General features: G+C 41.2%; 1 protein-coding gene across 2 annotated transcripts; it reads left to right on the top strand.

The window, feature by feature from the left end:
* Nucleotides 1-5,056: 5,056 nt before the first annotated feature.
* Nucleotides 5,057-23,095, top strand: Ociad2 (OCIA domain containing 2). Of its 2 annotated transcripts, none has more exons than XM_005319990.5 (7): nt 5,057-5,246; nt 7,344-7,458; nt 9,867-9,963; nt 13,313-13,366; nt 17,235-17,282; nt 19,233-19,350; nt 22,094-23,095. In XM_005319990.5, exons 2-7 carry the CDS (start codon nt 7,393-7,395, stop codon nt 22,173-22,175), a joined length of 465 nt encoding a protein of 154 aa, XP_005320047.1. In that variant the 5' UTR covers nt 5,057-5,246; nt 7,344-7,392; the 3' UTR covers nt 22,176-23,095. The 2 variants fall into 2 exon arrangements, with proteins under 2 accessions (XP_005320047.1, XP_021578470.1); XM_021722795.3 differs by lacking the exon at nt 5,057-5,246 and adding an exon at nt 5,253-5,402.
* The last annotated feature ends 1,253 nt before the right edge of the window (nt 23,096-24,348 follow it).

Here is a 24,348-nt window from a genome sequence, read left to right as displayed (position 1 = left end):
TTTCCTCCACACAGCCCCTATCCTAGAATAGAGGCAAATAAAGAGGGCACTAAAATTCAGACATGGAGGTACTTCTAGACCAGGGTCTTTGGAGGAAGGGTGGGTTTCCCTGGAGTAACTTAAGAGCTCTCCCTACCTATGCAACAAGCAATTCAAGCAATCATTCATATATAGGCATAGAGCAGGGCATTAATTGGAGCCAATGTCTGGCTCTGGAGCTCAATGGTTGCTTTCAGTGAGACCTGCAGAGTAAGTGTGAGCTTGCCAAGGCAGACTGCAGGTACCTGAAGGACGATGAGAAGGGAGCCTGGGAAGCACTCCAAAGAGGGAATTTGGTGTTGAACTTCCTGGAGCACCTACAACTAAAGCCCCGGCAACCCTTCCCACATGGACTGCAGGATACTGGAGCATATTCTTTTAATGGCAAGGAAAGTGAATCAGACAAAAAAAAGAAAAAGAAATCTAGAAAATTTCTCTTTAAAAGCAAGTCTCACCCTAATCTTCAATCAATTAGATTTTGATTAATAAGCTTCTCTTCTATAATGAAATTATGCTCTGCAAGGAACTAAATCTGACTTGCATTTGCTCCCTGTTATAATTTTCACCAGAAAAATCAAACTGCTTTTCTCCTACCCTCACCCTAGCTAGGTGGGGGGAAAGTTGCTTTAGAGAGAGGCTTGGGACAGACATGAGGACATGATGAGAAGGTACACTTGGGATGAAGTAAAAAAAAAAATCCTGCCATAAGATATTGGCATCTGCTTGACCTCATAGCCTCTCTGCTACACCAGGAACATTATGGTTTTTGCATTCAAAGGTTTTGCATGCCAGAAGTTATGGAAAGCACTTCTGGAATATTAAAGCAGTAAATTTACCTTCAGGACATAAGTGAAATAAAGTATATACTTGTCTCAACGAAGACTAGAGACACAAACAAATCAATGTACACTCATTTCCATATTTCAGACTTTCCCCAGCTGGACCAAAATTATGATCTTTGGGGCCTGCTGTGCCTCTTCCAGAGTCTAAACATCAAATCCAGAAGAAACTCCAGCAACCAGAGCTCCGGGCTGATGGTCCAAAACTTCATGCTCAGCACTGGCGACGTGCCTCGACTGATAGCAGTGCCACTTCATCAGGGGAAGCAGAACCCGTGCTCCATCTTTGTGGGATACCTCATTTAAACCCGACTGCGCTGCTTTTGTGAAATTTGATGTCATTTATTCCTCAGAGAAGGAAAGAGTGACTCACGAGATCCCGTGATTCACAGAGTCTCCTGCAGAGCTCGCAGATGGCAAGTGGAGAGCTGAGAAGGGAAAAATGGCAGGAGGACGAGGGCTGCTCTCGCTGCTCCATGGATGTCCAAGAGTCCCCACCTCCACACACTCTGAAAACACCCCGACAGGAAACCAGCAGGAGACCCCTTGAGGAAGCAGGAAAGAGGCAGCTGTGGGTGAGGCTGGGCAGAGTCCAGGTACATCCCACCCTCCCCCACTAGGCCTCGCTGTTCAGTCAGCCACTCTGCACAGCCCCATCTCCTTCCTCCCCCAAGCTGCTTGACTGGTCCCCTCTGCCTCCCTTACTACCCAGACACCTGTCCCTGTCCCTTGTTGTGTATCAGTCTATGTTCCTCCTCTGCCCAATGAGGATGCTGGACACACAATACATTGTAGGGATTAAGGGCATGCGCTAAGGAACCAGGCCACTGAGGTCTGAACCCTGGAAATAACACTTCCCAGCTGCGACCTTGACTGTGTAACTTAACTTTTCTGTGCCCCTTTTTCTTATCTGTAAATTTGGGGTGCTAGTTTGCATTTTTGGTGTTATTAAAAAGATCCCACAACTTGGGCTGGGGGGTGTAGCTCAGAGGTAGAGTGCATGCTTAGCACAAGGCCCTGGGTTTGATCCCCAGCACAATAACAACAACAAAAAGTCCCTGAAATTATTTTGGGAAGGAAGGAAGGAAGGAAGAAGGAAGGAAGGAAGGAAGGAAGGAAGGAAGGAAGGAAGGAAGGAAGGAAGGAAGGAAGGAAGGAAGGAAGAAGGAAGGGAGGGAGGGAGGGAAGGAGGAAGGACTAATGGAGACTATAAACCTCATGGAATAAAGGGCCAGGTATCTTGCATTTGTTATTCTGTGCCTCATTCAATTTGTCCATCATCATTCATGAGCTAATAGAATGTGCCAGTCTCTGAAAAAGATTAATCCCTGCCCACAAGGAGCTCACCTCAAGAGGGAGTAACAGTGGTTCCAATGTAGTGTGATGACAGCTGAGTGACAGGAAGGTGGCATTATCTGAAGCACATGGCTGTGGAGCTTGGGTTTAAATTCTAGTTTCCTTTCTGGCCTTGGGACTAATAAGTCACTATCACGACTCATGGACTGCTGTGGGATGCAGTTAAAAGATGAGGAGGGACCAGGAGAATGCTGCTATGGTTTGGATGTGGTTTGAGGGTCCCCCAAGGGCTTCTGTGTTAGAAGTTCGATCCTCAGTGTGGTGATGATGGAAGGTGGTGGAACCTGAAGAGGTGGGACCTAGGAAGAATTGGTCAGTCGTTGAGAGCGCTGCATGCAGAAGGAAGTAAGGTAGTTCTCATGAGAGCTTGATTAGTTCCCACCAGAGTGAATTGTTAAAAAAAAGAAAGCCTTACACCTCAATCCCTCTCTGGCTTCCTGTCTCATCATTACGATGCCAACCACCATTAGGCCTTCACCAGAGGCCAAACCAATGGAGCCACACAATCTTGGGTTTTCAATCTTCAAAACGGAGATAAATAAACCTCTTTTCTTTATTATTACCAAGTCCCAGGTATTTTGTTATAAGAACACAAAATTGACCAATACAAGTTTGGCACATAGTGTTTAATACAGATTATGACTCTTGCATTTATATACATGTATATGCATAAAGAAACATATATTCAGGGGCTGGGATTGTGGCTCAGCAGTAGTAGAGCGCTCGCCTAGCACAGGCGGGACCCGGGTTCAATCCTCAGCACCACATAAAAATAAAGGCATTGTGTTGTGTCTATCTACACCTAAAAAAAAAAAAAAAAAAGAAAGAAAGAAAGAAAGAAACATATATTCAGACACGGAGACATTGCAAAGTGCAACAGGAATGCAGAAAGTGTGGAATTAAACTTGAGTCTGACAGGGTTTCCAAGAAAAGGTGACACCATGGTCCAGTCTTTAAAGAGTGAATGACAGAGGGATGGAGAAGCCGGAAGTTTGGTTCAGGATGAATTACAGCCCATGCAAAAGCATGAAAGGAGAGAACAGCAGTCACTCAATAGGGCCCTTGGGAGGCCCTAAGATAGATATGTTGGAGAGGCAGGCAAGAGCTTAATCACACAGAATCCTGCTAATAAATTTGGACGTTGCCTGAGGACAATGTAGGGCAACAGAAAGAGTCGAAGCTGGATCCTGCCATAATCCATTTAGCACTTCCTAAACTAGTCACTATTTTATATCATTAACCAGTAATAATCAGCTTTATAGTCATGATCCTTAATTCTTGTAGAATGCTGAATTAAAAATAACAAAGGTTCCATTCAGTGTAACCAATTTCTAGGGCCAAGTCTATGTTATTTTCTATCTTTTGGAAAGTAACAAATGCTTTGTGGAAAGGAACTGTGTCTTTTCTCTTTTATCTCTGAATATGCTCAGAATGAAACATGGATACATCATATTTGCCCAACCATAATCCATGCACATTACATATGTTAACTTCTAGTTATCTAAGGTGACCTATTAGAACATTCTGGCAGAAAGTAGAGGGGGCTGGGGCATGAATTATACTAAAGCAGGAAGTTGAAGGACAAATGCCTCTTCAAGTATTTGTTACAAGGTAGACTTCAATGTAATGGAGGGCTGTTCATATATACCACAAAACCAATTACAAAGCTGATCCCTTCAGACCATAAAATGGCCAAATCACATTTCTGGTTTCTAGCAACACAATATAAAATTAGCAGAACTATGCACCCTTTGACTTAGAGGAAAAGGAGTGAAGAGAAAAGAAAACACCCTATTGGAAGAACTCACTAAATCACATGAATAGATGTGGTCTAAGGAAATCTACTGGGGAGTGGGGGAGGCGGGATACAAATCTTCAAAAAACAGCAGTGTCTTCACAGTCTTTGAACCCAGATGGTTTATTCAGGAAATATTTATTAAGGCCTTCCTATATCTGAGATGCAAAGGACTTGATGGTGAACAAAAGAGAGTCCATCTTGTTCTGCTCTTCATGAAAGGAAAGGGAAGGCTTTATACAACTGTACACATAATAAATACATAATAACAACTGTGAACAGTGCTGTAAGAGAAAACAATAGCAGCCTGTGCTGTGAAAGAGAAGAAAAGGTTTGATTTTTACAGGGCTGGGCGACATGAAAGGTTCTACTGAAGAACGGTAGGGAATCACGAATAGGAAAGGACCAGGCGGGTTTCCTAGGGAGAGGATCCAGGCAAGGGGAGGCCTCCGTGCCAGGGCTTGGGTGGAAAAGAGCTGAGAGAGCATGAAGAACAGAAAGAAGCCCTGGGTGGGTGGCAAGCATCAAAGAAAGGCAAGCTCTGGGCCAGGGCTGAGGCTGAAGTCGTGGAGACAGGTGGGGACAGAAGGAAAAGGTGATGAGAGCCTTCACTGTGATTCAGAATCTCTCTCCATCTCAACACCCCAAGGAGTCCCTGTCTGTCAGCCAAGGGAAGAGCCCTAAAGGCACTCCCCCAGGAGGTAACTTTGCCCCCACAATTTAGTAGCAGGTGGCAGAGAAGGGACAAGTCCATGGACAGAGGACCAAGCTAGGGACCCAGCTGGCCTGAGTGTGACTCCGGACTCCTAGGTGACCTTGCACAACCTGGCCTGTGGAGTGAGGATAATCGTGCTCACCCTCAAGGGCTGTAGAACGGACTGCACACGGGGAGGGTGGCCTGCCCCCCCCCCAGGAGGGTGCCAGGGGAAATGGTTGCTGCTGTGATGGTGGGGAGGAGGGAGTCATCGGATAGACCTGAGGAGGTGGAATCTGCCGGGTGTCAGAACAGGGCCCGGGACCATGGAGGGGGACCGGAGTGGTGGCAAAAGCTGGGGTTCAGCCTCTCTCGATTGTCGCCACCAGAAAGGCTGCAAGTGGGGGTGGGGATGCACTTTGACGCGGTGACTCAAGCGAGCGATAAGCTGCGAGGTGAGGGGGCGGAGCAAAAGAAGCTGGAAGGAAAGAAGGAAGGAAGGAGAGGGATCTGCCGAGGAAAGGTGAGGGCCCGGGGCGCCGGGGACAGGGGACTCGGGCTCGGCGCGGGGCTGCGGGCGAGCAGGGGGGTGAGCAAGGCGCCGGGAGAGGGCCGCAGCCGCCAAGGGAAGCGATCTGCGCCGGGGACGCGGCCTGGGAAGCGCTCCCCACCCCCATGGGTGAGCCCCGGGGTTGGGGGAGGTGACAACGGGAGGGATGCCCGCTTTCCTTCGGGGTATTCGGGACAGGCGCATCGACAATGCAGCCCTTTGAAGGGTGCGCGGCTGGCGTTGGCCGCTTTCCAACCCCTTGGCTCCCTCCTGCCTCTGGTCCCTGACCATCAGCCACACCGTCTCGGGGAGGGGGTGGCCCTGGTCGGGGTTCGGGGAACTTGGGGTTGACGCAGTTTCCAGTATGTCACTTCTGGATAGCACCTCTCCTTGTCCATCCTACAAACACCCCCATCCTGCAGCCAATGTCCACCTGTCAGCATTCCCTGTCCCCTTCCCCACTACTGGAGAAGCCCGTGCGACCTGGGTGTGGGTGGTGGGAGCTGAACTCGGAAGGCAGCCCCTCAGATGCCTTGCTTAGATGTGGATCCAAATACAACTGGGCGCAAGGGGAACCTAACCTCCAAACCTGGAGGATGTGCTAGCTTTGCACATTTAATGCCTGATTGAGCAAAAACATTCTAAGATCAGCAAAGAATTTCTAGGGGTTCTCAAAACATAAGGTGCCCAGGGCCCCAGCTGCTCATATACCCACTGAGTACCGACTCCTATAGGCTTCATTCCTCATCCTTCATTTTGGCAACAGCCCCTCAAGACGGCTGTGCCCATTGTATCCACTGAACAGGTGAGAAAGCTGAGGCACAGACACACTGACTTGCCTCAAAGTACAGGGCTAGCAAAAGGGAGAGACAGGATTTGAATTCAGAGACTTAGCACTACAGGATACTGTGCTGCCTCTACAGTAACATTGGGCACCTAAAGTGAAATTGGGTGCAAGTAGAGGCCACCTTTGCTCATACACCTTATGGTTTAGTAATTAATGCAGGAAACAGAACTGTGTGTGATAAGATGTTCATTTTGCAGGAAGTCAGTAGTAGTCTTGAGGCCAGGGCTGCAGAATGTAGCCCTGGCCTCTGAGGAGAGTGGGAGGAGACTTGTGACCTACCTGGAGTGTGTCCATCTTTGCCAAACTCAAAATCTAATCTCCTGAACTATGTAATTACTTGATCATTGCATTTTTTAAGTCTGCCTTCTTTTTTGTTTTTTCCTTGTCGATACTCCCTTGAGTACAATGTTCACATTCTCCAATATTCTTTTTAGATACATTTATTCAAAATTTATCTCTCAAGTCTATGAATCATCTGGAACTTCAAACCCCAGTCCTCAAATATTCTAATCTCTCCAGACTAATTCCACTGTTTGCACCCAGGCACCCAAATCCAACATTTCCAAACCCCAGTTTATCATCCCTATTCTTCCTATTGGCATCTAATTTCCAGTCTCTGCAGCTTCTTGCCTGGACTATTGCATTATTTTTCCAAATTGGCCCTCCTGCCCCTAGAATCCATCCACCCACTGGACATCCTCTTGAAATCTCACAAGTCAGTCTCCTTGGGGCCTTTAGGCCTAGCAGACAGAAAACACTGTTCTCACTCTCCTTCCTTAGCACCCCATACATGCCTCTAGGAGAAGGAACGCTTCTCATATGACACAATTGTCAATTTATCTGCCCTCCCCTTTAGACTCTGATTCCTTCAGCAGTTTTTTTAATCTTATACTTTGTATCCTCAGACTCGGTGCATAATAGACATTTGATAAGTGTTTGGGCAGTTAATGACCTTGTCGTGGAATTAAACTATTTTTTAGAACACAGTTTATAGGCAGGAAAACAGTTCACTATGCACAGTGTGACATTTCACTCTCAATATGATCTGTCACCATTAGTGAGTTATGTGGATATGTAGTGTGAGGGGTTGACATTAGAAATTAAGTTTGTAGATGGTTAAGACTAGGGACAAAATGAAAGTAATTTTTCCAAATAAGTGCCATTGAGATTAGGGGTGAAAGTGATTTTTTCAAGGTCCAGTGATTCTTTTCTATTTTCCATAGCCATTTGGTCAGAGCCCTCAACAAGAAGAGAGGCAAGGACAAAGTCACCATGGCATCAGTGTCCACTCAGGGGAGCCAAGAGAAAGGTCCCCACTTGCCACCACTGAGCAAGCAGGTATGTTTTTAATTTGGAGAGTCTGCCATGTTAAGAGGAATATCATACAGAACTTTTGTTAAATCCCACTCTTGGCCAGCGATCTTACTTGGTTTTGTGTTTTGTTTTATTTTGTTTTTTTCCGGTCTGACACCTTGTTGGATGGGTACAGAGAACACAGAAGGAATATGTGGGTTGTACTTACAAAAGTTGTACTTACAAAAACTTTCTTGACTCTTTGCCATTTAGGATCCAGCTTAGCTAACTCTTAATGGAGGCTGTCAGTGACTGCAAAAGTTTACTGTAGCAGAGCAAAACTCTTGGTTGTCTCTAACAGAAGGGTACATTTTGCTTATTTTCATATTTTTCTTACTAAGGATAATTATACAAAGCATATGCTACTGACAGATGTTGCTTTTAGGATAGCAGAATTCTTAATAACTAATTAGCCATCAGATTGAGAACCCAAGTGTTAACATGAGCACACTTTTTCCAACTTGTTCAGAATGGATGTTATGTGTTTCAGAAACAAATGTTTGAACAAGAGACACTTGAGTCCAGGAGTTCAAGAATAACCTGGAAGATGTACTGAGACCCTAACTCAAAAAAAAAAAAAATGTGCTGGTGCCAGTAGCTGTAATCCAGTGGACTAGGGCAGGAGGATTGCAAGTTCAAGGCCAGCCTGGGCAATTTAGTAAAACCTTGTCACAAAATTTCAAAATACCAAGTAAAAAGGGCTGGAGATGCAGCTCAGTGGTAAAGTGCCCCTGGGTTCAATCCCCAGTACCACAATAGATAAATAAATAAAATTTTTAGGTTTTAAAAAGAAAGAAAAAGAGCAAGTATTTGATGGGTAAATGGAGTGATCTTGGCCAGTGATCTTACTTGTTCTCTGGGGTAAACATATCAAGCTAAAATTGTTTATGGAGGAGAAAATGGGGATTAAAATCAAATTCCTTTTATGTATGATTTTGTCAAAATGAGCCCATCTACTATGTGTAACTATAATTCTCTAATTTTAAAAAAAGTAAACTATAGAAGAGGCAAACAGACCAATGATAACAAGTCACAAGCAGAAGACATTGGATACCTGAACTGCCTCTGTGAAACAGAGAGCCATAAAACATTTATAGCCGTGAAGGAAAGGATCACCAGAGCTCTGTCCAGGAGTCTGTGCACGAACTCTAATCTTGACTCTAGGACTCAGAGCAACTGCGTCAGCTGTGTGTATATGTGTGTTTTTGGATGACATTTTTCTTCTTTCTGCTGCAGCCATAGCCAGGACAAGAACAAATGCAATACTCCTTGACTTACAATGGAGATACATCTCAATAATCTTGTCATAAGTTGAAAATATCTTAAGTCGAAAATGCATTGTAAACATCTATCCTACTGAAACACATCCTAGCTTAGAAACACAACACAGTACAGAGCATGAACTTTTCATCTTCACAATTGCCCAGGGGAAAGGTGGCCACAGCTAAATGCTGCTGCCCGGCATCACATGAAAATATTGCATTGCATATTGCTAGCAATTTAAGGAAAAGATCAAAATTCAAAGTATGGCTTCTACTGAATGCATATCACTGCCATGCCATCATAAAAATGGAAAAATCTGAACCATCAGTAAGTCAGGGACCGATTTGATTTGATTTACCTGGGAAAGGAGGCGTGCTTGCTGAGGAGCACAGGTGCTAAGAAATGGAGGTAAGTAGAGACTGATGGCAATTGCTTCTTCCCATTGTGCATTACCATGTTACTGGTTGTTGTGATTCATGCTGACCACTGCAATTGTACTGTGCCAAGGAGAGTTGGAGAGAAAGAAGAGGGAGGATGCCAGCTTGCATTGCTTGTAGATCTCTGAAGGCATAGACGCCATGAGCCCCTCCACCTTGTTAATATAGCATCATGCATGTCAAGTGCTTGGCATAGTGCCTGGCCCATGAGAAAGTGCTCAAGAAATGGTGACCACCATCCACACTGATACCTACTACAAAGAGCCTGAAAAGGAACAGTGGCAAAATCAGCAAATCCTTCTCTTCACTGAGGAGGCAACACTGAGCTTGATCTTAAGAGCAGGTAGGTGAAGGGAGAGAGGGAATAGCACTCTAAGTACAGTCAAGCCCATGGACTGAGGTATGGAGGTGAAAGCACACATGGCCTCAGCAGTAATTCAGCTTGACCAGTAGCCACTTCATGCACTCAAGTCAGTGAATCACCCTGTCTCTCCAACTGGGATTCTTTCTTTGCCTCAGTCCATCTAGAAGGTCCAGTTGGGAAGCTTATGGAATTGGCCATTTCTGTATATAGGCGCAGCCAGCCCAAAACACAAGCCAAGTAACAAGAGAAGAGACCTCCTCCTCCAGGGAAAACCAAGTAGATGTTTTTCTGATAATCTCAGTTAACTCATCATGTAACTTTCCTTACAGAGCATGTTGTTTTGTCCAAAATCAAAACTGCACATCCACAGAGGAGAGATAGCCAAGATTATTCGAGAATGTCAAGAAGAAAGTTTCTGGAAGAGAGGTAATTGCATCCTGCTCAATCTTTACTAGCATTGCATTTGATGCAATAAACTGCCTCCATATCCTATTAGAACTACAGGAATGATTTATTTTTGAGCAGTGTTTGCATAAATCCCTAAAGAACTTGGATATTCAGGGATGTTTTGGGTTAAATCCATCTGGAAAAAATTTTTTAGGGCAGAGATAATATCTGATTATGGAGCACTTTGCCTTACTTAGCAAAAACTGCTGCTCATTTAACTCTTTCCTTCACATGAGCAAGAACATGTGCCAAGATTATTGTCTAGAATGTCTTTATTACCAAAGACTAGATCTTTCTAACCTCCACTAGAGTCTAAGCTTCAAAGAGTCAGAGATAATGTCAAGTTCATCCCAGAGCCTAGCACACTGCTTCACACATAGAGAATTTCTCCTAAATATTGTTGAGTGAAAGAAAAATGGCAGTGTTCCATTAATGCTTCTCTTATATTGTCTCTGAATAGCCTTTTCTGCTGAGTTGCTTCCTCTTTCTGAGCCTGCCTTACATAAGATAAGGGTGTGAATTCAGGCTGTGCATTAAAGCTTCTTCCAATTTAGAAAATTCATGATTTGTTGTTTGAGAATGGCATAATAGAGCTTATAGACAGAGCATCAGTATTGTGCAACATTGCTGACACAGGGATAATTTTTGCTTTACAATACTCATTTTGATTTCATAAATCATTCAAATTCAGCATCACCAGTTTTGGAACTAAGACTCTGTAGGAGTTGATATTCATTATGCATTACCATGATTACTGATTGTGCTTCTAGAAATGCATGTCTTTTCTGACAACCTGTGAGTAAATAATTTAATTGCGCACTAGTAGATTAACACTTCATTATGACCCATTTGCCTGCCACCAGGCAACTAGTTATAGATGGAAAAATTGGTTACTGTTTGAATTTCCTTGGTTTCCAGGAAGAGCTGAATGTTTACCACTGCTCTCTGCATTTGAGAGAAGTCATTTGGTACATTTTGACAGAATTAGAAACTGCCTTTGCCAAACTAATTGTCTGTTCAAAAAGGCATAGCTTGGGGCTGGGGATGTGGCTCAAGCGGTAGCGCGCTCGCCTGGCATGCGTGCGACCCGGGTTCGATCCTCAGCACCACATACCAACAAAGATGTTGTGTCTGCCGAGAACTAAAAAATAAATATTAAAAATTCTCAAAAAAAAAAGGCATAGCTAAACATTGTACATATTTAACATGAATGAAGTCATGTTGTAATCTTCCATCTGGATCTTCAGGCAGACCTCCAAATTGGTGGACAAAAATGTCTTATAGATTAAAAAAAAAAAAAAAAAACAGGGAACTCTCCGCAGTGAAGGATGAAAGCAGATTAGAAAGTAAATAGGATCCTTGATTTTCTGTATTGGAAAAAGCCAGCAGCTATGAAAGACACTATTAGACCATTTGGAGATATTTGAATATAGATTGTACAATAGTTAATTATCCTGGAGTACCCTTAATGGTCTTGTGACTCTGTAGGGAAATATTCTTGTTCTTAGAAGATATCTTCTGAAATATTCAGTGATGAAGAGTCATGATGTTTACAAATTTCAAATATTTCAGAAAAAAAATTAAAAATAGAGATAAAGCAAATTTGGTTAAAAAACTAACAAATATAGATGAAGACTATGCAGTTTATTATATAGTGCTTCCTAACAATTATGTAGGATTGAAAATTGATGTATACATATATGTATGCATATAGATACAGGCAGTTCCCCAATTCAAGAACTAAGATGCTCATGTCAAATGTAGTGTTCAAAATCTTATACAAGTCAACCATTCAGTAAATTTGGATGTCTGATGTATTAGTTGGTTTTTCATCACTGTGACAAAATACCTGAGATAAATCAACTTAAAGGGGGCAATATTTATTTTGGCTCATGGTGTCAGTCTCTGGCCACTTGGTTCCATGTTTCTGGGCCTGCAATGAGGCAGAGCATCATGGTAAGAGGACATGGCAGAATGTGGTTGCTTAATTCACAGCAGCTGAGAGGAAAAGATAGAGAAGGAAAGGGATCAAGGACAAGATACATACTGCAAGGAAACATTCCCAATGATGCTTCCTCCAAGTAAGCCCTACCTCCTAAAGTTTCCAACCAACTCCCAACATGCCCACCAGCTAAGGATCCTTTGGTGGACACTTCAGATTCACACTATAACATCAGAGATGGAGTAAAATGGGTTTTATATTTGGTCAAACTAATGGTATGAAACAGGCTGAGTTACCAGGGAAGACCCTAAGAGAATTGTCCCTATAGTGCGTAATAAATACTTTTTGAATAAGTAAAATAACAAATGAATAAAACTTACATTTAAGGAAGTGAAACAAAAATCTCTGAGCAATTCTCCCCTTGACCTCTAGGTGAGGCACCATGTTTTAAGTTACCAATATTTTTAAAAATTATTTTATTTTTAAATACATGATAGCGGAATGCATTACAATTCTTATTACACATTTAGAGCACAATTTTCCTTTTTTAATATTTATTTTTTAGTTTTAGGTGAACACAATATCTTTATTTTATTTTTATGTGGTGCCGAGGATTGAACTCAGTGCCTAACACATGCTAGGTGAGCGCTCCACCACTGAGACACAGCCCCAGCCCAGAGCACAATTTTTCATATCTCTGTTTGTAAAGTATATTCTCACCAATTCATGTCTTCATACATGTACTATGGATAATGATGTCTGTCACATTCCACCATCATGCTAACCCCCTGCCCCCTCTCTTCCCCTCCCACCCCTCTGTCAAATCTAGAGTTTGGCTATTCCTCCCATGCTCCCCCTCCCTACCCAACTATGAGTCAGTCACCTTATATAAGAGAAAACATTTGACATTTGTTTTTTGGGATTGGCTAACTTTATTTAACATTATCTTCTCCAACTCCATCCATTTACCTGCAAATGCCATGATTTTATTCTCTTTTATTGCTGAGTAATATTCTACTGTGTATATATGCCACATTTTTAAAATCCATTCATCTACTGAAGGGCATCTGGGTTGTAAATTGTACTTTTATCAACATTGATGTGGCTGTGTCCCTATAGTATGCTTTTTTAAGTCCTTTGGGTATAGACTGAGGAGAGAGATAACTGGGTCAAATGGTGATTCCATTCCTGGCTTTCCAAGGAATCTCCATACTGCTTTCCATATTGGCTGCACCAATTTGCAGTCCCACCAGCAGTGTATGAGTGTACCTTTTTCACCATATACCCCCCAACACTTATTGTTGTTTGTCTTCATAATAGCTGCCATTCTGACTGGAATGAGATGATATTAAGATACCAATATTGAAGGACATTTTTGTTTTACAGCTCTGCCTTTCTCTCTTGTAAGCATGCTTGTCACCCAGGGACTAGTCCACCAAGGTAAGATTCAATATTTGTTAAATTGCTTAACTTCAGAGAGTCCAGTTTTCTGTGCCCCTTCTGGCAGCTCCTCGGCACTGGGCATGTATTTTTTTGGTGAAGGATTTTTTTAATGCATGCTTCTGCCTCTTTTTAGCATAGGTCCCTGTCCCCACAGAAGAGATCTCAGACTCTGGAATGAGTGAATATATTAGATTACCTGGCAAAGGGAAATTAAATGGCAGATATAATTAAGGTTGTTAAACAGCTGACCTTACAATAGGGAGATTATCCTAGGTAATCCAGGGAGCCCAATTTGACCAAAAGAGTCTTTACCAGACATGGTGACACACAACTATAATCCCAGCTACTCAAAAGGCTGACACAGAAGGATCACAAGTTCAAAGCCAGCCTACCTGTTGTAGAGACAGATGAGGCAAGGCACTGAAGATAGCTGGAACAGTTTTATTTGGCTGCAGCCAGGTTCAGAGGGCACAGCTTTTGCTGTAATCAATCAATCCTCTAAACCCAGAGTTCAGATAGTTTCAGAATTTCATACCCAACATATAAGGGGAGGGGCTCAGAAGTTCACAGTCTGCAAAAGTTCACATAAAAGCAGTTTTTTTCTTTCACTGTTCTGGGCAAGTTAATCCTTTAAAAATAGCACCTGAGAAGGGGAGAGCTACTTCTCCCCTTTCTTTCCTCTCCCTGCCAGCTGTTACCACAGAGCCCAATTGGTAACTTCTATTATCTTAGAAATGCAGACATCTCTGTGAAGCCCCAGCTCAAGGCCAGAGGCCTTGTTTACACATTTCTACAAACTACTATGCTGGATACACATTTGTGGAAAACTAGTAAGAGGGTGTCCAGAACCTGAAGTGCTGATTTCTTCCTAACCAGTGGCCAAGTAAAACAGGGCAACACGAAAATTGGAAGTTTATCTACTTTGAACTCTTTGGTAGAGACTCTTTTGCTGACAGTCCTAAAATCAACCATGGTGAAGATTTTGGAGAAACCCAGTTAAGACTTTTCTGTGGAGAAAGGGGGTGCCACTACATTTCAACTTAGCAAAATCCTATGTCTCCTGTAATCCCAACAGCTGGGGAGCCTGTGACAGGAGGATCACGAGTTCAAAGCCAGCCTCAGCAATTGTGAGGCACAACACAACTCAGTGAATCCTGTCTCTAAATAAAATATAAAATAGGGCTAGGGATGTGGCTCAATGGTTGAATGCTCCTGAGTTGAATCCTCAGTAACCCCCCAAAAGATCCTATCTGAAAATGCAAAGGGCTGCGTATAGCTCAGTGGTGACGTGTTTGCCTAGCATGTGTAAAATCCTGAGTTTCATCCCAAGGATGAAAAGAAAAAAAAAAAAAACCTAAAAATTTTAAAGTTCTTTTAAAATAACGAAGGGGAAGAAAAGACAGATCCAGAGAGAGGACAGCATAAGGAATCAATATTGCAAGACTTTGACGATGGAGGAAGGGGCCATGAGCTAAGGCATGTCGGAAGCCTCTAGGATCTGGAAATTCCAGACACCCTAGCAAAGAAAGCAGCCCACTAAAAGAATGCAGTTCCAACTTTATTTTTAAACTAGTGGGACCAATTTGAGACTTCTCACCTCAAGAACTATAATAAACATGCTTTAAGCTACTACATTGGTGGTAATTTGTTATAGCAATCATAGGAAACTAAAACAGTGCCTTCCATTATACCAGAATCCCTGTGCCTTCCGGCCTCTGGCTGTGACTGGGCCAATGGTTCACTACAGAAGGGTGCTCCAGGTAGGAGGTGAGTGGAGTGGAAGTCCACCCAAGCTCTGCCCACCAAGCCATTTGTCCCAGCAAGAAGCTAAACCAACTAAGGAGGGTACCCTGTCTGATGCATAAAAGAGACCATGAGGACTAGCAGCCACATGTCTCTCCCTACAGTGACCTCTGCTTACCTCTGAGTTTTCCTCTCCATTCCTCTTTCCTCATTCTCTTCTTTGTCTCCACCTAGACAGAGAATTCTTACACATTGTGTAGTCCCCAGGTAACAACAAGGCCTCTGACCCTGTTTAAGTTCAATTTATTGGATGTTTCTGGATTACCAAGATTTTAAAAGGAATATTTCTTCCTGGTAAATATGAAGGAAGATGTCCTAGTTCTTTTTTGGATCTCAAAGATTACCTGTGTTATGTAACCAGGAGAATTCCAATTTAATCAATATTATTCTGGCTGTAAAGGTCATGTATTAAATATGATTTCATTTTTATCACTTGAAGATAGTCTTTTAATAGGAATATATTCATCAATCAGAACAAGCCTTCATCAGGCTATTTCTGACACAGCAAAAAAAAAAATGCAGCCAGGACATCCATAGAATTATGTTTTATAAATATTAAACTACTCAAGATCTATCATCTCTGCATCTGTGCATATATATTTTTTCAGAATTATATATTAGTTTTCCATAGTTATTGTAACAGATTATCACAGACACCATGGCTTAAAAACAATAGATTTATTAACTTACAGTTCCAGAGGCCAGAAATCCAAAATGGGTCTCACTGGTTTAAAATCAAGACATTGTTCCAGTTGTATTTCTTCTGGAAGTTTCTAATCTTCCTTTCCTTTTCCTGCATTTATTTGCTGGCCGCCCCCTTCTTATGTCTTTAAAGCCAGCAATGCTGAGCCAACATTTTCTCACATTGTCATATCTGGTCCTCTCCAATGCCCTCTTCCACATTCAGGGATTGCTGTGATTATGTCGAAGTTACCTGGATCATCCAGAACCATCTCCCTATTTTAAAGTTATCTGATAACAACCTAAATTCTACTTTCTACCTAAGTTTTTATGTATTATAACATATTTATAGTTTCTTAAGATTATGGAGTGGACATTGTTAGGGGCTACTATCCTGCCCACCTCAAGTTATAATATTTCTTTTCTTTCTTTCTTTCTTCTTTTTTTTTTTTTTTTTTTGGTACCAGGGATTGAACTCAGGGGCACTCAACCACTGAGCCACATCCCCAGCCTTTTCCTTTTTTTATATTTTATTTAGAGACAGGTCTTACTGAGTTGATTAGCACCTTGCCATTGTTGAGGCTGGCTTTGAACTTGTGATCCTCCTGTCTCAGCCTCCCACACCACTGGGATTACAGGTGTGTGCCACTGTACCCAGCCACAAGTTTTAATATTTTCTTATTTATTATTTTTTTTAGTTGTAATTGAACACCATACCTTTATTTTATATTTATATGTGGTGCTGAGGATCGAACACAGGGCCTCACATGTGCTAGGCGAGAGCTCTACCACTGAGCCACAAACCCAGCCCCTACTATTTTCATTTAAAAATTGTGACAGTAGCACATGCCTATAATCCCAGCACTTGGGCAGCTGAGGCAGGAGAATTGCAAATTCAATCCCAGCCTGAGCAAATTAGCAAGACCCTCTTTAAAAAAAAAGGACTGGGGATGCAATTCAGTGGTAGAATGCCCCTGGTCAAAGCAAGAAAAAAAAGCTTTAAATAAACACATGCACACGTGTGCTCACAGGCACACACACACACACACACACACACACACACATACACACACACATACAGATTGAATCTCTAAACTGAAACTTCCTATACTGAATTACTTTAAGAGAGAACAGGATAGTGAGTCATTTTTTGAACTTAAATCAGTCTTTGTTTCATATTCCTTTTCTATATGTTAAAGCTAATATATGCTCTTTGCCTAAAATGGCTATACAAGAGTTAAACTCAGTCAAGAAGTGATTCATAATTATTTTAAAATTGTTTCTTTAGATTAAGACTATGTATACATTTAAGAAATTTTGCATCTTAAATTTTAAGTAGGTTGCAAAATAAAATATTAATTATCTATATATTACTCCTTAGGTTACTTAGCAGCTAACCCAAGACTTGGATCATTGCCTAAACTTGCACGTAAGTCATTAAAGTAAAAAAAGCAGATTCATTTTGGAAGAAACGGTGATATTTTTAACCGCTAGGGAAAGGAATGTCCATTTTAACCAACTTGCCTGCATTGACTCTGAAAAATTAGTCACTATTTTCTATGGCTTTACATTCTTACTTTTTTCAACACTTCTTGATATACAGGAAGTGTATAGGGACTTCTCCCCAGATAATCCTCTTTAAAGTGAGTAGGGACTTCTCCCCAGATAATCCTCTTTAAAGCATGAACTAAGAGGGACTGACAAGATATATACAGTTGTTCCTCCAGATTTGATGGGGATGGGTTCTAAGACCCCTCCAGGATACCAAAATCCATGAATGCTCAATTCCCTTATTTAAATGGCATAATATTTTCATACCACCTCTGCATGTTCTCCTGTATTCTTTAAATCATCTCTAGATGACTTACAACACCTAAAATAATGTAAATACTATACAAATAGTTGTTATACTATATGACTTAGGGAATACTGAAAGAAAGAAGTTTGTACTTGTTCAGTACTGACCCAAACTTTCAAATATTTTGTCTGTAGTTGGTTGACTGAGGATGTGTGACCCATGGATATGGAGGGCCAGCTTTAACAAAATTATCAACAGTAGAGCATCTGAATGATAAGACCTTAGGGTTTTTATTTTCTTCTTTTGGGCTGGCCAATCTTTTCAAAAGATTATCTGTCATGGACATTAAAAATGAGTAATGAGCTGGGGATTTTCCAATAATAAATTTGCCACACACTTGGGGTTTCTTTTTCCTCTTCTTGATACACATAGACCTTCTATGTACAAAGAAGGTACAATCTCGAATCTCATTCCCAGCCAGAGGGTTCAAGATTTTTTGCTGCAACCAGCACAGCCATTAATTCAGAAATCACCAAGGGGCAATGGGGGATTGAGAAAAGACAAAGACATAGAGAAAAGGCTGGGGCTAGGTGGGACATCACCCTCTGATGGAGGATGAATGACCCAGAGCTAGCTCAGCAACTTTATCATATGGGTTTTCTCATCAAAAGGATTTTCTGTAAGAAAGCATGCAGAATTGAAAGTCAAAGTACTGTATGACAAATATAATTATCAATTTACTTTCATAATTCTCTGTACCTGGCAGCTGATGTCTGCACTTAGGGTCAAGACTGATAGTCTTGTGCCTAGCACAGAATCTCCTTTAAGCAGGGTGTCACCATAGCAACTGGGCAGTCTTGACCTGCACCTTTTCACGGGAAATTTCCAGTGCAGGCGCAGCTCCTGCTGTAGGTCAGAGACAACAATTCAAATCACTGCTCCCAACAACTTCCTTCATAGGAGGTTTCCCTCGCTCATGACATCACTTCTAAAGGTTGCTCCCAACTCTTCCAAGACCTTAAAGAAAGTAAAGGAGCTTTCCTACCTGTGATTTAAAGGCTTCCAATAGTCACAGTGCAGATCCCCACCTTCTCTCCTTGGTGGCCTAAGCCATCTGTTTAACAGCTGCCACCCTCTCATTGCCCATCTTTGAGACAGCACCTTCACTTGCTCTATCCTGGTCATTCTGCTTCCAGTTCAAAGAAGAGATCAGAAAGTCTCTGGTTCACAGTCCTGCTCTTTGATAGGGGCTTCACCCTCAGAGTTTTTGTTCATTGATTTACCATAGTACTTTTAGATAAAAATGACTAGTCTTGATGTTTGGTGTGGTAGCACATACCTATCCCAGTGATTTTGGAGACTGAAACAGGAGGATCTTAGTGAAGCCCTAAGCAACTTGTTGAGACCCTGTCTCAAAATAAAAAATTAAAATGGTTGGGATGTAGCTCAGTGGTAAAGCACCCCTGGGTTCAACATCAGCACTTAAAAAAAAAAGACTAGGTTTAATAAAAAAAATTCAAGATGATAATTAACGAAAGAGATTCTGAATCTTTCAGTTACCTATGTTTCTTGCTTTTACAGTTGCTGGCATCTTAGGATTTGGCCTTGGAAAGGCTTCATACATAGGAGTATGCCAGAGTAAATTCCATTCCTTTGAAGATCAGCTGCGTGGAGCTGGTTTTGGTCCAGAGCATAACAGGTTTGTAACCTGCTTGACTAAGAGATTATAATGAAGATGATTATAAGTAATTAAATGAAGGGTCACTGACTATTTATAACATTAAACATTTTTTAAATTCCTTCATTTAAAAAACCTCTTTAACCTTCAAGTTTTGAGTTGTTACAACTCAACTTCGAAAATTATTAAATTAGCTACCTATTTCATTTTATAACAATATCTAATGAGTACCTATTATGTCCAAGGCATTGTGCAAGTCTCTGAAGACTATCTTGATGAGCACAAATGACTTCTACCATCACAAGGTTACGTAAAATTTAAACGGTCTTCCTTACGGAAGGCTTCTGAGAGCCTTTAACATGTTAATAGCATGTAATATATATTGTAGTTTTCTCTGGGGGATATAAGCAGCAGGACAGTGGAGTTCACAGGACTACCTCTGCTGTTGGAGATTTGGGGTTGAAAACCACTCCATCCACTTCCTAAGCCATATGACCTTGAATACATTTCTTAAACTCTCTAATCTTCAGTTTCCTCATCTGTATAAAATGATGATCAGAATTGTTTCCATGGGATATTGCAAGGAATAGAAATGGTTATTCATGACTCATAAGTACTATTTCTTTTATAGTGTTATGAGACTAGTGTTAAAGACACATTTCTCTGAAGACCCCTCACCCATCTCAGTAGATTCTATTTGAGAGGCTGCATGATATAGTGAAAACAACATTGGACTAGAAATCAGGGCACCCAAGTTCTTTTTCCATTTGCAAAACTTTGGAGAGCCACCTTCCCTAGTCCTATACTGGTACCTTAAACACTGTCACTTCCTGTTGAGCCGCATGCAACCCAGAGAGGTGCACAGATATACAGCAAGGAGATGCAGAGACTTTCTGAAGTGACCTAGTTAGCCATATCCTGTTTTCCAATTAGCCATAGGTAAGGCTCAGCCCATTTGTTTTCAAACCCTTACACATTCCATTTTAGCAGCAATGTTGCCTGAGAGTCATTAATTCTATGTTTACAGACAACTCCAACATCAGTCCATCTTTACAAAGCTGAGTTTTAGGGTCAGCTTTCTGAAGAGCAATTGACCACAAGATTCTGGTCTCTTTAGGGAAAGTTTTATAAAATCAATACATGCAAAGGAGAAAGTTTTCTTAACTGTTCCCTCTTTCTCTTTAATTTCAGGAAGTTCTTTTGCTATTATCCAACTTCAGGTTCCATAATAATTATAAACCAAGATTGAAATCTGTGTTTTCCAGACAGTCTCCATTGTTCTGCATTTTAGAAGAAGGCGGTTGAAGTAAATGGTCTCCAGGGTTGCTTTGAGCTCTTTGTTCTATAGCTCTGTTTTGCCTGCCCTCTTGTAGCCACAGCAGCTGCACTCTGGGCTCACATTAGTGGCTGGTAACCATTGCTAAGCCCTTGTGAAGGGCCATTACCAGTACATCTAGAAGCAACGATTCACAAAGCTACTTGATTTCCAGTGAGGGGGAAGGAGGGAAGAGCCCCTAGCTAGGTTGAGGTCTAGAAGCTTAAGGAAGGGACCTTCTTAAAGGAGATGATGACACTTGACTTGAATCTTCAAAGACCAGTGGGAGTTATAGCAAGTTTGAAAAAGGAAATGCTAGGCCGGGAATGGCCTGCTCAGAGAAGGAAACCTGATTGATTAATTCTTTAATAAACCCATGGATACACCCTATGGCTGAAGCATAGAGAGCTATTGGGAAATGGTAGAAGACATCTGGAGGGCAAAGCAAGTAAGGGTCACTCCCTGAAGGATTTTATGCCACACTAAGGATTTCTACCTAATTCTCAAAGCAATGGGGTAAAAATAAGTGATAAAGGGAGGAGGGAGGAGATCATCATCCATCTCTCTGGGGATGTGCAATAGCAGCTTATAGTGTTGCTGCCTTCTGAATGACCCTTCCCACTCAAGCAAGGTTGATATTTCTATTATATAGAATTCACCTCATCCTGTTCTGCTTAAAAGGTCTTCCTGTTGCAAATTCCTCATAGTAGTAGGTGTAAATGTTTATGGAATTGAATTTGTAAGATTTCAAAACTAACACTGGGAAGGGCCTCAAGGACATCAATTCCTCAAGTGTGGGTATTTTTCTAATACAAAGCTGTGCGTTTTCCTTGGTATTGTGTTAGATTCTAAGGAAACTGTTGCAAATCAGGAAAATTATTTCTGGAAATGTCCTCGCAATTTTTTAATTTAAAAAAAATTATGTGTGCTCATGTGTGTCCAAACCTAATTCCATAAGTTTATATTATATTAAACACTATAGGCTTATATTATATTAAATACTACATAAATGCACTATGTATTTTATGATTTTTTTTTCTTTTAGATGAGGTCTCACTGCATTGCCCAGGCTGGCCTCAAACTCCTGGGCTCAAGTGTTTCTCCCACCTGAGCATCCTCAGTGCTGGAGCGATAGATATGCGCCACTGTGCCTGGCTTATTTATGATTTTTTAATGTTATTGTTAGAAATTACTCAAGTTCAAAGATTACTCATGTTCAACCTTTGTGTGACTCTAACCACAAAAACAACCATCTGTTTCAACATAAAGTTTGTTCTTGGTTTTATTTGGATGAAATTTGGGGAATCTTAAACTAAGAACAAATATTGTTCCTGAAGAAATTGGGCTAGTGAACTTTAGAACAGAAGACTTCTCTAAACAACATTGTGTTAAGACTAGAGATTCTATTGTCAAAGTACAAACCACTACCTGTTTTTGCTTCTCTTCTAGGCATTGCCTGCTTACCTGCGAGGAATGCAAAATAAGGCATGGATTAAGTGAAAAGGGAGATTCACAGCCTTCGGCTTCCTAAACTGTCTATGGCTTTTGAGTTTTCTAAACCTCTGAATTTATACACATTTAAAATTTCAAGAGTACTTTAAAATGATATACTTCTTTTGATTCTCTTGCTCTTTTGAAATGCTTTCTGTGGAAGGCTCTCCCCTGAATTGAGCATGACATATTTTTCTGCTAAGAACATGTTGAGAGCCCTCACATACCAAACAAACATACAATAACAGCAGCAGATGATATTGCACCCTGCCTGGCTTACAGCTGAGTAAAGGAATTGAGTCTTCTCTGATTAGCCTCCATCTTTTCTTTCACTCTGCTTTTCTTCAATGTTTTAAGTTCTCTAGTAGAAGACAGGAACGAATGAGGAGGAAGCTGAGGAGTCATGACCCAAAGAAAATTCAGGTATTTGGAGATAGATAGAAGTACAGGATGAGAAAGACTGTGTCTTTTATAAGCACTAGAAGTGTTTCCCATTGCTAGGCATGGTGGCGCATGCCTGTAATCCCAGTGGCTCGAGAGGCTGAGGCAGGAGGATTGAGAGTTCAAAGCCAGCCTCAGCAACTTAGCAAGGGCCTAAGCAACTCAGTGAGATGCTGTCTCCAAATAAAATATGGGGATAGGCTGGAGATGTGGCTCAATGTTTTAGTGCTCCTGAGTTCAATCTCTGATACCAATAAATAAATAATAAATAAATGAATAAGAAGTGCTTCTCAAGACATAGGAGCCAAGATTTCATTCAAAATGGTCAAAATATGAAACAACTGTCCTTTCAGTGATGGACATAACTGTGAGGCTCATCAGTGCATGAGGTTTTTAAAAACACCTATCATCTTTCAGTTACCTGCTAAGCTAATAGGTACGCATTTGTGATCACTCTTTAATAGGATACTTTTGTAGACTACTAGTGGCCTGAAAGAATAAACCCATTTTCCCAAACCATTCTCCTTCTTCCAAGCAGCTCATTTATGGGGAGAATAACTTGAGGAATTAACTCACAGAATGATAAACTCTTAGAATTTTAGGGAGTTCAGAGTCAATTTAACTCCAAGAGTCAGATTTCTATTCTCCAACCATGTTCGTTGCATGAAAAAAAAAATTTCTCTATTTGGGAACCTTTTGTTTTACATCAAGTTGGCTAAGCCTTATTAAAAAAAAACTTCAATTGGATCTTTGCACCTGCTCGGGAAAATGCTTTAGATATGTATTGACATTTATGTTGTGTGTATGTGTATGTGTGCATACACATTTGTGTTTCACTTAAGATATCTTAAAGCCTGTAGCATGGAAGTAAAAAGGGACACCTCATCATAAGTTAATACTTGGTATAAAATATTGTATTTGAAAAGCCAAAAATATGTGGAAGTTTTTCATTCCAAACATTAACTATATGGAATGGATGGCTTGACTGAGTTTCCTCTTTATTTTACATATCCTGTTTTTTAGTCAATAAAGTTCTATTTCTATAAATTAGAATGCAGAGCAAATATTGTAGCCTTTCTCCCCCTACCTCCCACCCCATTGCTGGGGATCAAACAACAAAGGGCCTCATGCATTCTAGGCAAATGCTGTACCACTGATCTACACCTCAGCCCCTATTCTAGGTTTTTGAATGCAGTTTAATTTTTGGCTCTGACATCTAGCAATTGATGATTCTTCATTATATCTGCTATTGAAAACAATCCAGAATTAGGGCCAGTTATATCCTGCATCCCAGAAAATGATTTTGCAGCAAGCCATTGTTAAAAATAAATCTTGGCTAGGGGCTGGAGGTGGGGTGATACAGGACATGCCTAGCACATGGGAGGCCCAGGGTTCAATCCCCAATACCATTCAAGAAAACAACAACAACAAACAAACAAACAAAAAAAACAGTCTTTGTGTACTGGGAAAGAATGCATTATTATTTACTGTTGACATCTTCATAGTTCTCAATCAAATTGGATTTATTGCTTGGACTTTCTGCTTTCCCTAAGTAGACAAGTTATTCATTGAAGCAGTTTATCATAGTGATTTATCTTGTGTGAAGGAAAATCAAGAAGAAGAAAACTGGAAGGTCATCCAGATTCATACCTCTAGTCATTGCAGAAGGAAAGTAACTTGAGGGGAATATCTGCTGCTCATGTTTCACCAACACTCATAACCAACCCAGTCATAAGCTTATGAAAGCAGAATCTTCATAATGGGAAAAAAAC

Source organism: Ictidomys tridecemlineatus, chromosome 9 (genome assembly GCF_052094955.1).
Source record: "Ictidomys tridecemlineatus isolate mIctTri1 chromosome 9, mIctTri1.hap1, whole genome shotgun sequence".
NCBI lineage: Eukaryota > Metazoa > Chordata > Mammalia > Rodentia > Sciuridae > Ictidomys > Ictidomys tridecemlineatus.
The sequence above is the reverse complement of the archived record's forward strand: the minus strand, read 5'-3'. Positions and strand labels throughout refer to the sequence as shown.